At 38.0% G+C, this 12,781-nt stretch overlaps 1 protein-coding gene and 1 pseudogene across 1 annotated transcript; both read left to right on the top strand.

The window, feature by feature from the left end:
* Positions 1 to 5,814: 5,814 nt before the first annotated feature.
* LOC132642471 (cytidine deaminase 1-like) lies at positions 5,815 to 7,367 on the top strand (annotated as a pseudogene).
* A 3,205-nt stretch (positions 7,368 to 10,572) lies between these two features.
* Positions 10,573 to 11,526, top strand: LOC132639403 (uncharacterized). Its single transcript, XM_060355850.1, has one exon. It carries the CDS (start codon positions 10,573 to 10,575, stop codon positions 11,524 to 11,526), a length of 954 nt encoding a protein of 317 aa, XP_060211833.1.
* Positions 11,527 to 12,781: the final 1,255 nt, after the last annotated feature.

Below are 12,781 nucleotides of genomic sequence, written 5' to 3'. Positions count from 1 at the left end.
GGAAGTCTTAGGTTTGTTTCCTCTAAAATATTCGGCCAAAACGAAGTGGGGAAAAGTTTTTCGAAGTTAGGCTTTTATAAAATTCTGGAAAAATCGCTTCGAGCATAAAATGGTCTAGCACGTCACGTGGGACGTAGCACCCAGCACGGTATAGTTTCAATGGTGTCCAAAATTTTGAGTTTTCTGAAAACTTGGCCTGGGGTGTCACACCCTAATCTCCCTAGGGTGTGATGGGCACCCGACCCTTACTTAGGGCCGAGCGAACCCTCAGACCCTTAGTGCACACATAAACTTCTTAGACTTTTAAATCAAATGAAGATGAAATACATATTACAGCTTCAGAAATATTCTTTTTCATCGTTATTCTTAAATCAAACAAAACCTGTAAACATAACGGATTTGTAACATGATACAATAAAACACGTCGGCTGATGGAGCCGCTTACAAAACTGACACTCTATACCCACGACTCTGTCTGCAAAGTCTCTAACCCCGATCAGAAGTCATATCACACAAACTCCGACTCGGCAAACGCTCCGAACGGAAGTGGAGCTCGCCAATCCAGCTGAAGCATCTTCTAACGGTGTCCTTTACTCATCTGGGTGTACCTGCGTGGCATGAAACGCAGCCCCCGAAGAAAAAGGGGTCAGTACGGAATATGTACTGAGTATGTAAAGCATGGAATACAGAAAACAGAACCATAATCGAAACAAACAGAACAAAAGTAAGTACATTTTCAGAATACTCAAAATACTTATTTTTCATAATGCAATCGTGTATACCGATGTCATGAGTCAGAAAAAGTATAGAAAATGAGTAGATCATCCGGAGTGCCAAAATGCGTACTTTCCAAACACAGACCGTGCGTGCCAACAGCGTATGTCATCATATACATATACACATAACTGATTCATATGTAACATAATAGTGCCGAGGAACGTACCGCCCGATCCACATATATAACGTATTAGTGCCGAGGAACGTTCGGCCCGATCCACAAATGTACTTGCTGCGGAACGTGCAGCCCGATCCATATACACATACTATGTTGTTGTGGCACGTGCAGAAGGTTAGTACAGACATTAAGTACGATATGCAGAATAATAAAAACGACTTACTGGAAACACGAATCATGCATGCCAAGAACGGTATCCGGCCCCTTACGGGACCCGGGGAACGTGGCGCCACCCTGCCTTTGGCGCCACACACATCATACTCCAGAAGGTTTGCACTGTAATCTCCGTCACACATCTTAATATCACATCATAAGATCAGAATATATATATATATACACATATATGGTTCGGCGAACCATGAACACATCATACTCCGGAATACATATATGGCACCCGGCCCTCAAGCAAGGGACCCGGCGAACCATGCGCACGATATATACCGGGCCGGGACTCGGTGAAAGAGATCACGACACATGCACGAGCAGAGTAGTGAGAAACTATATGCACATAAATAAATAAATTTCAAGACTTGATGGACAGATATATTTACCGACATCTGAAGGCCCAGAAATAGGTTTCGGGTCAATCGGAACTAGTAAACGAAAGTTATGAGCTTTTGAAGTACAGAACCTTCTAAAAGCGTTTCAGGAGTTATTTCTGGGAAATCAAAGCAATAACCATATCAAGTATCTTTCGGATATCGTTATGGATCAAATCAAATATACCTTTGGAACCATATGTACATATCGTAATATATCAGAGACTCAATGGAACAATCGAACATGCTAGCATTTAGGGATCAAACTTTTGTCATATCACTCATCTTTCGATGCCATCCGGAAACATATCAGACAGGACTTGGACATCACAGATATGCATCGGAACCATATGAAACAGTTATGGAAGTCAAGAATGTTAGCCATCCTAGTGGCTCTAAGAATAGAAGTTTCTTTGGAATCATATACATACCGTATGCTCGTTCCACAAGATCATGCCAAAAGAAAGAAAAGGATAAGCCTTACATACCTGCTCCACGTCCTATTAGCTACGCTTATTTATCCAAGCTTGCTAGTCTACATACAAAATAATTCACATAATCATTAGATTCATTGACATATACTTATCTTAATTTTTCAAGTAAACTCGCTTATAATCTGCCGAAATTTCGGCAGCATTTCCCCTGTAAATACACCATCCCCGAGAATCTAACTCGGCCAATTTTAACAACAACAAACCCGAGAATGCAACACGGCCAAATTATCAACAACAATGCCAACAATCATATCTCTAACTTCAACAATTATTTCAAAATACATTCTAACATTAACAATTCTTTCTACACGATCCGACGGCATTCCATTTATATTCAATTCAATCACATGTAATCAAGTCAATACCAATGATCTCACATTCAAGTACTAATCCGAAATCTTTCTAACATGATTCAAGGATACTCCAAACAATTCACATAACATTCTACTTCACCCGAAATCTCTACAAATGCCACAAAACTACAACGTCGCATTTTCTTCTTTCAAATTCATAACTATCACAACAATGCACACTTTAGCAACTCCATTTCCACAATTACATAAAACCATATTAAAATCACATTAATTCCTACAACAAATTTCAATGCCGACTTGAACCATTAAACCTCCATTTACATCATAAAGGCCACAACAACACAACTAACATGCTAAATAAAATTAACTCATCTTCCCTTCACCATACAACATCACACGGCCACAAACACACACACACCCACACGGCCCACACACAACACATAATGTTTCCATGATTTTCATTCAATTCTACTTACTACAACATACATAAACCTTCCATAACATATAAAAGAAGAAAAATTCTTACCTTTTCTTCAATTTCCCACTTGCCACCAAGAGTGGTTTTCTTACTTAAATAATTATACCACGTTAAATAGGATCTTTGAATTAGTAAGAATACTAGAAGAATCAATTTTTTTGAATCAAAGATTGAAGGCTTCAATTTTTTTCTTCTTTCCTTTTCTTGGCCGAATGGCCTATTTTTTTGGCTCTCAAGTTCTCTTTCTCTTGAATGTTCTTGAAGATGAATAATAGTGGCCCCTTTTCTCTTTTTATTTACTAGGATTTAAATTCCACATGGGCCTTGGCCCATCCCCCTATGGCCGGCCCCCTTTGGGCCTTTTTTTTCCAAGCCCAATTACTTATAAATAATATTTTGTAATTCATGAAACTATTTTCCAAATTTTCAATTTTTGCCCTTAGCCTTCCCCAATATTTCCGCATCAATATTTTTCATGAACAACTTATATATTAAGTAAGATCAAAATATTGCCTTATCTCTTACTAGTCACAATTATTTCGATTTATCCAAACGTGCAAAAATACGGGATATAACATGGGGCATCGCGCCCGGAGACGCAGGGCGACGCGTACGCCTAATTTTTCCACTGCACTGATGATGTTCAATAAAATGGTCATAATTTCTAGTACAGACCTCCGTTTGAGCTCAACCATATATCGTTGGAAAGGTATTTCAAAGATCTACAACTTTCATTGAGGAGGTTTTCCCAAATTCTCAACGTATTTTCACGAAACTGGCCTAGAAGTCAGACCCGCTGAAATTTAGACGAGTTTGAGAACTCTTACGAATTTCACTATTTGGTTTGACTTCAAAACGACTGTTTATCACCCGAATTCATCCCGAATGGATTCATATAGCTAAAATATCATCTTAATACTAGTTTTACACGTTCAAACCTGACCCGGATTTACGGAGTGTTACATAAATGATTTTTTACACTGAGACTAACAATTTTGGGGAGACTCACAAAGGACATGTTGATCAAATGGGGCATGGATATAGCATATGAATGCCCGCTATGCAACACTGAGATGGAAAGTTTTTCTCATATATATTTCCAATGTAGCTATTCATCCAAACATTGGTACAAGATACTTGTTTGGCTAGGGGTGCAGAGGACTTACTTGTTTGGCTAGGGGTGCAGAGCACTTCTAGTGACTGGCAGAGGGAACTTCAATGTACATATGCATATGTAAAAGGGCATAGCTCCAGAGCTGAAGTTTAAAGGAACACGGCTATGGCTGCAACTGTCTACCATATCTAGATAGAGAGGAACCCAAGGATTTTTCAGAAAACACAAAGAGACTGGGGCAGTCTTACTAAATGCGTCATACAGGAAATACATATTAGAGTATCAATGAGGAGTAGATTGACCATAACACTTAATCAGCTGAATTTTTATCCATAGATTACATTGAATAGCTGAATGGTTAGAGGACAAATATAGATATAGATGCTTCTGCGTTTGGGGCCTGTCCAATTTTTTTATTTTTTTTTTCTGTGCTTGTAAATGCTCACTGTGGTAATAAAAGTCTTTATTTACCAAAAAAAAAAAACATTCAAAGAAATTGACCAATTAATTTAAATTATGGAAAGCCAAAATTGGATGTCAAACACCAAAAATACCCTTCATTTCCCATTTGGACTCATTCCTTGGCATTACCGATAAATTTCCACGCACTTTCATTCAACTTACATCCCAAAAACTTGGAAGGACTTTATTTAGTTGAAGAAACAAACCCCAAATTATCTGAAGAAAAGATTACACTAGTAAGTTTGCAAGAGGGTAACTAATTGGTTGTTGCGTGTGGAAAGATTTACTGAAAGAATATTCAAGTCGTAATAAAATAGCAAGTCTATTTCCAGTCAATGCTCTCCGCAGCAGCCATGTTGTTCATAATACATGCAGTTTGTAACAACAGTTACGTTGACACTCAAAAGTTAATTAAAATCAATTGTAAAGGAGTGTATGAACCTACTACGAATTTGATGATTCAAATTCCACGAAGCAACACATGAGTTTCTCTTAATACAAGCATTACAGCTAGATTATTAGCACCTAAGCTACGCGATATTTTCTTCCATTATACGGAAAATGTTGATTCAATTGTACTAATGCTATTCTTTATTGGAACAATATTAATTACCTTAGGAAGTTGGCTTGATTTTGTACAGCCTTTTGTTTCAAGTGCAATTAATGTTGGAGCTTACTGATCGTTAGTAGTTTTATTGGGTAATCCCAAAGTTTCATTTTATGTGCAGTTATTTCCTTATTTCTTCGTCAAAAATGACATCTTTTTACTTTAAACATACTTTAACTTTAATTTTTTATTTTACTTATGATGACATATTTTTATCTAGAGACATCTCATGATATATTTAAAACAATTAGTTTCAAAGGTATTCTATTTTTCTTAAATTTCGTACACAATCAAATTACGTCACAACAATTGAAACGGAGGGATTCTTGTGTCCATTTGCAAAGATATGTTTATAATCAGGTATACTTGTTTCCCCCTTCAATGACGTGAAGAGTTGAAATATTTTAGAATTACCTGTCAAAATAGTGATTGTATCTCAAAACAATCTTATAAACTCCGAATCATCTCAACTTTAGTCCCATAGTCCATAATCATGTTATAATTCAGAGAAATCCACAGTAACTTTCGAACATTATTCAACTTCTTGATCGTTATATCCAACTTTTCTACACTTTTAATCTAACAAGAGAAGACCTAAAACCTTTTTATTAATTTTGACTTTCCGTGAAATTTCAAGTATTCTAATAATGAATTACAAGCCTTTAGTCGCTTAGTCTAGCAATGACTTGCCAATTTTGAAAAATAACTATGACTTGCCAGTTATTAAAAGCATATTTTTGACCAATGACATTATACTTTTAAATGAAGAACATGCAGAGATAAAACCATAAACAACTGCACATGATTGCAAATATAGATGTTAAGATATACTCCCTCCGATCCATTTTGCTTATTCGTGTTTTTCTTTTACACGCTCATTAAAAATATAATAACTAAATAAATAATTTGACTAAATTATTCTTATTTTTTTAATCTCAATTTTGATACTGCTTCTTATCACTATTCTACAATGACAATTATTATGGACCAGTTACTTTCAGCAAGCATGACAACTAAAATGGACTGGAGGGAGTATTAGAATATTCAATCCCCATGTATAAATAGCCTTCGATCCTCTCCTCTTTCCTTCCCTTCCCTTCGCCTTCCAAAAACATTCCAAAGCACACAAGAAACTAAGGAAGGAATTCATTCAAAATGTTCCTTCTTTGTATTCGTGCAAAACCTTATTTTCATCACTCAACAAAAGCATTAATACACAAACATCAACATTATGGATCATACCAAATTTGTGTTGGAAGCCTCAGAGGCTGAGCTCATGGCACAATCCCTTGGCCTCTCTTCCGTTCTTCAACTTCTACCAATCTTGATTCAACCTGCCAAGAACAACGTGCGCCCTCCCATCTCCAACTTCCACGTTAGCGCAGTTGGCCTTGGCTCTGATGGTCGCGTCTTTCTAGGTGTTAACCTTGAGTTCCCTGGCCTTCCCCTTCACCACACAGTCCGCGCCGAGCAATTCTTACTCCTCAACCTCGCTATCCATAACTGCCCTTCCCTCATAGCTTTCGCTGTCTCTGCTGCACCTCGCGGCCACAGCAGACAGTTTCTTCAAGAACTACGGAACTCTTCCACTCTCCAAATCCACATCACGTCTCTGAGCAATAATAATCCTCATGATATGACATTCAAGCCTTTGGCTGAACTCTTGCCCTACCCGTTCGGTCCATTTGATCTTTTGGATGACGAAACTCCTTCGCTGCTAGAGCACCATAAAAACGGCTTATCTCGGGCCTAACTCGATCCCAAAAACTGGAGACCATTCATGAGAAGAACAGTCATCATGGACATGTAAACTGAAAGAGTATAGCCATGTAACATTTGCAGCATTGGAAGCTGCTAATGAATCACATGCACCATATAGTGGGTGTCCATCTGGGGTGGCGCTTGTGGATAGTGATGGTAAGGTTTATAAAGGTTCTTATGTGGAATCTGCAGCTTATAATCCAAGTTTAGGGCCAGTGCAGGCAGCATTAGTGGCTTTTGTGGCTATGGGAGGAGATGAATATGAAAAGATTGTTGCTGCGGCTTTGGTTGAGAAGGAGAAAGCAAAGGTGAGGCAGGATGATACAGCCAGGCTGCTTCTCAATTTGATCGCTCCTAATTGTGACATCAAGGTGTTTTATTGCATTGTTGCCGAAAATTGATGTAAGAAGGCTTCAAATTGATGCTTATAAGTACTACAACAACAACATACCCGGTGTAATTTCACAAGTGGGGTATGGGAAGGGTACAGTGTGTGCAGATCTTATCCCCTACCTTGTGGAGGTGGTAAGTTGATGCTTATAAGCACTCGAACAAATTTCTGTTCATGACTATTCTGTAATCGCAGATTGATCACATTGTAATAAATGAAAGCTTAATTTTGAATCAATGTATGAATAAACAAGATTTGATCCACCATATACGTACATTAATTTACCTGCCTCAAAATAAGGTGTTAGGTGTATCTTATTTTAAGGCTTAATTATTGGCACTGCATGTGAATCATACTTCGAATCTACCATACAAATAAAGCTGCTAAATTATTCTATAGTAGAACGTTCCATAAACCCATGATCAATAAAAAAAAAACTAACCCCCTCCTTCTCACGCTTTCTTCTGCTGGGGTAAACGATCCACCAGACCCTCCAATTTATGCAACACTACTCAAACCAACCCTTGGCACAACTGGGAAGGTATTTCAATTGAAACCTGTTGAGATAATCAATCGAGAACCTACTATAGTATTCGACTCATCTGATATTCAAGGGTATATTAAAGAGGAAAATTTTGCTATATGCTCTTCTTGCAAAGTTTTCATATGGGAGGCTGACAATGACTGAGTTGAGAAAGTTTTTTCCGCAACAACTCGTTTAAAGGGGCATGTAACATTGGTTCATTGGATTCACGCGACATATTTTAATCCGATTGAGGCACATGAGGATTTTATTACTGTCTATTCTACGTCAGTTTCTTCAATTATTGTTAGGAAAATATCCATGGCGGAAGACTGTCAGTTTAGATTTTTTTTTTCGTTGGACCCGTGGTTTAATCCCAAAGAAGAATCATCCCTTGCTTTGCTTGGATATCGTTTCAGAATTTATCAATGCAATTCTTCACGCAACAGGCACTGTATTCGTTAGCCTCAGCTGTTGGCAGACCTTTGGTTGTTGATCGAGCTACCACAGATCAAACAAGACCATGCAGAGCAAGAGTTAAAAGTCGAAGTGAGTTACTGGCTTCTTTGTGCCTGAACGTGTGAGGATGTTCATTAAAGAGCCCTAGTCGAATGAATTGAAGGTAGTGTATTAAATAATTACTTATGATTATTTACCTTCGTATTGCTGCACTTGTAAACATCAAGGTCACAAAGATGAAGTACGTAGATTGAATAGTGTCAAAACCTATAGGGGAATTATGTATGAAATATGCAAGGTGAAAAGCATCAGGGAGATGCTAGGGAAATTATTGATGCAAGGCGAGCTGCACAAAGTGTTACTTATTAATTTGGGTGAGAAATCAGATGCTACAGGTATTGGAACAAATAATTTCAACACAATGGAAAGATGCAAGGGAATGAATTAACCGTACAGAACAGCCTGTTTCAGTTGTTAATGGCAAGGACGAAGACTCTGGTAAAGTAATTGATGCTACAGGGTTCAAGAAAATTGGGAAGATGAGTACTTAGATCAAGCAGTCGCTGTGAGTGATCAACAAGCTTTGGTCTTAGTTGATCAAGTTGAAAGAGCTGGACAAACTCTTGATGAACAGGGGCGTGAAACAGTGCTCAAACCAACACATGCTACAGCTCTTGATCGAGCTTTAGTCGTGTCTTTGAAACTCCAAAATTCTAGGCAAAAGATAAATGAAACTGAATGCGCGAAGCCAAGCAAAGATTTGAATATTAATTCTGATCAAGCAGAGGCAGAACAAGGTGACATAGCTGGGGGTATAGTGATGTTGATAATATTCTTCAAGTTGAAAATTCATCTAGTGATTCTGAAGAGGGAGTGACCACAAATCTTCTCAAAGTTGAAGGCAAGGCTACTGAAAATAATGTTGAAGGAGAGTGGACTGTTTTGACAAGGAAAAAAATTGGTGGTATACGGATTGGATCTCTTATTAATAGGAGTCCTAAGGTCGTGCAACAAACAGTCAAAAATCCATATGATGCATTATTGCATGACGAATATGGTGCAGCTGATATTTCTGATAAAGGAGAAGCTGCTGACGGTTTTGGAAAAGCTGCTGATGGTTTTTGAGAAGCTGCTATGAATTTACAAGTCGTCACAGAGGCGCATGTTGATCAAGATAATTCTTATGATTGCAGCAAATTGGCAATGGTGGATGGTTCGATTCAGAACGAAATAGCTATGGGACAGCAGCAAAACTTGAAAGAGCTCGGGCATGGATCAGCTAATTCTCCAGTATTTCGAGTCAACGAGTATGGGATTGAAATCTTGAAGCGAACTAATCCTATTTGTTCATCTATTCTGATGGAAATTACTAACAAGATTCAGTTACCTTTGCTTCCTATGAATACCTCGATGCAAGAAATCCCTTCTCAATCTATAGAGAGTTGGAGAGCAGCATGACGAGTCCGGACAGCAATTCATATCAATAGGGAATGATAAAAATTTGGAAAAAGCTGAAGCAAAGGGGACAGCCAACCTTTGTGTTCTTCTACAGATCCAGAAGGGACTATAGTAATGAAGAGGCTTCGTCCAAGAAATGTTGGGCTGATCAGGTTGAAGAAGATGATAGTGCTGCCTCTCAGGAACGAGAGGATGGAGAATATTATCCAGAAATTAGCACACCACAAACGCCAGTTCGAAGCAAATTGAGCCCAAATGCTACTGTTTTTGTACCTAAAAAAATAAAGAGATATCTGGTGGTGAAAAAGAGGGTGCAACAACTGGACAGTCAAGTCATTTAGCTACTGGACAAAAGCAATTGACTTGTATCCATAAACTTTGATAGTCTCAAAAAACAGAAACAAACTAATAAAGAAAAATCCAACAAACAACTGCAAGAAAAGGAAAAGACTGCTAGTTAGATACCAATAGACCATTTGATGTTGACAATGGTGCTAGTGACATTATCGATGATGTTGAAGGTATAGAAGAAAAGAACCATCTGTTGAACTTGTCGATGGAAACAAAGAAGGCTTCAGACAATATTATATCTTGGGCCAACTCAGTTAGAAGCTTTGGGCCTCATTCAGCAGACTTGGGCGTGGCCCAAGTTCCAAATACACAACATGATCCAGATTGAAATCACCTCATAATTTACACTTAGAATTCATACGTGTACGGGTAGCATAGAAATATCTAGATGAGGAATATTCTTTACAAAGTTTGTTACAAGTCATCAAATAGAAAGATGACAAGTGTCAATAATTATTAGCTAGAATATGCAAGTCATTTTCCTATATATTTAGTTGTACAGTGTAATGGTTTGATCATCAAGAAATGGAAAATTTTATGCCAATATTGTTCTCTTCTCACATGGTATCAGAGCAAGCTTAGTCCTCTCTTTCGATCTCCTTCTTCCTTTCTTGATCCAACTTTCTTCTTCTCTCTTTGTTCAGTTTCTTTCATACTTGATTCACCATGGGAGATACAACAGAAAATGTTACCACTCAGACGAGAAACCCCACTGCAGTCGACTCCACCCATGCTTATTATCTCCATCCCTCTGATGCACCAGGAATGGTGCTAGTTAGTTCACCTTTTGATGGCAAAGGTTTTGGAGGATGGAAGAGGACCATGTTAATAGCATTATCTACCAAAAATAAGACTGGTTTCATATATGGAACCCTTACAAAACCTCTTGCTGGTGCTCCTCTGTTGAATGCTTGGACAAGATTCAATGACATAGTGTTGTCATGGCTATTAAACTCACTCTCAAAAGAAATTGCTGAGAGTGTAGTTTACTATCAGAGTGCTCAACTTCTGTGGTCAGATCTGGAGTCCAGATTTGGACAAACCAATAGTGCTAAGCTGTTTCAATTAGAAAAAGAATTATCAGGATTGGTTCAAGGTAATCTCACTGTCATTGCGTATTTTACAAAGCTAAAGTGTATTTGGGATGAACTAGATGCTATGAAGACATTTTCTATGTGCACTTGTGATTGCAACTGTGGATCTAGAGAAAAGAATGATAAAGCACAAGATGATGAAAGACTTTTGCAGTTTTTAATAGGCTTGAATGACTCTTACCTTGGTCAGAGAAGAAACATTCTGATGAATACACTATTGCCCTTTGTTAGTCATGTTTATTCTCTTGCCAAACAAGATGAGAAACAAGCAGAAATTCACCATTCCTCCCCTAATCCAATAGAATCTTCATCATTTGTTGCTGCTGGACAAAGCTCTAACAGGAGGTCAAACTATCAGGGAAACCGAACAAACTCAGATAACAGGAGAAACTACACAGGACATGGAAACACTTGCTCTTACTGCAAAAAGGTTGGTCATACCACTGACAAGTGCTTCAAGCTGCATGGATTTCCCTCAGATTTCAAATTTTACCGAGCAGAGACAGCAAGTCCAAAATGGACCTAGAGCCAATTTGGCCAATGCTACAGCAGCACCTGATGTAAAAGGACCATTAGCATAGATCATGGAACTTCTCCAACAATTCAATTTTGAACAAGGTACCCCCATATCAGATGGAGCCATAACTGCAAACTGTGCTGGTATGAAACACTCTACAAATACACATGTTCTAAATACAGTTTGATGAATATACTTGGATTTTGGATAGTGTAACGACAGAACACATGAGTTATAACAAATAAATGTTTGATAATTTAAAACCTCTTGCAATTCCAGTAATGGTTAAGTTACCCAATTCCTTTAAAGTCAAGGTCACTCATGCAGGTTCTGTGACCCTGATGCCCAATTTGGTCTTGTCTAGAGTTCTGTGTCAGTTTTCCAATTGTGTCATCAGTTTCAATGTCATCTAGCATTCACCCCCACTATTTGTCTTTTGCTGGGCCCTTCAGTGAGGAGCCCTCTGGGAATTGGTGAAGCACAAAAGGGTTTATATGTCTTCCATTCAAGACCAGCTAGTTCCAGTTTTCAGCCACCCATCCTCAACACTTTCAATCCAGTTTCAAGTCAAAATCAAGGCATTGCCAATGGAGTTTCTAGTTTAGTTTCAGTTTCTAATCAAGGCCTAGCCAATGTTGTTCCTAGTTTAATTTCAATTTCTAATCAAGGCTTAGCCAATATTGTTCCTGTTTTAAATTATGCAGTATCTACCAATTGTACCAGCTATGTTATAGCATTATAGACTGGGCATTTGCCTATTTATAGTATGAAGAATGTTGGTACTATTCCTGCTTTTATTTGTTCTAAATTCAGTACTCCTTGTTCTATTTGTCCATTGGCTAGGCAACATAGACTCCCTTTCCAACTAGTTCTATTTCTACAACACAGAATTTTGAATTGATACACATTGACACCTGGGGGCCCTATTCTACTCCTACACACAATGGATTCAAATACTTCTTAACAATTATGGATGACCATAGTAGGGGAACATAGACATATTTGCTATCTATCAAATCTAATGCCTTTCCCATCTTAAAGTATTTCTTAGAAATGGTGGAAAGACAGTTTTAATTAAAGGTTAAAATGATTAGGTCTAATAACGCATTTGAGCTTTGAATTGGGAAAATACAATTTGAATTTTTGTCATTCCAAGGGATAATCCATCAAACTACTTGTGTTGGAACACCTCAATAAAATGGTGTTGTTGAGAGAAAACACAAACACCTCTTAGAAACTTCAAGAGCCCTTTCATTTCAATCAC

This window comes from Lycium barbarum, chromosome 5 (genome assembly GCF_019175385.1).
Source record: "Lycium barbarum isolate Lr01 chromosome 5, ASM1917538v2, whole genome shotgun sequence".
NCBI lineage: Eukaryota > Viridiplantae > Streptophyta > Magnoliopsida > Solanales > Solanaceae > Lycium > Lycium barbarum.
This window is presented reverse-complemented; position numbering and strand designations above follow the sequence as displayed.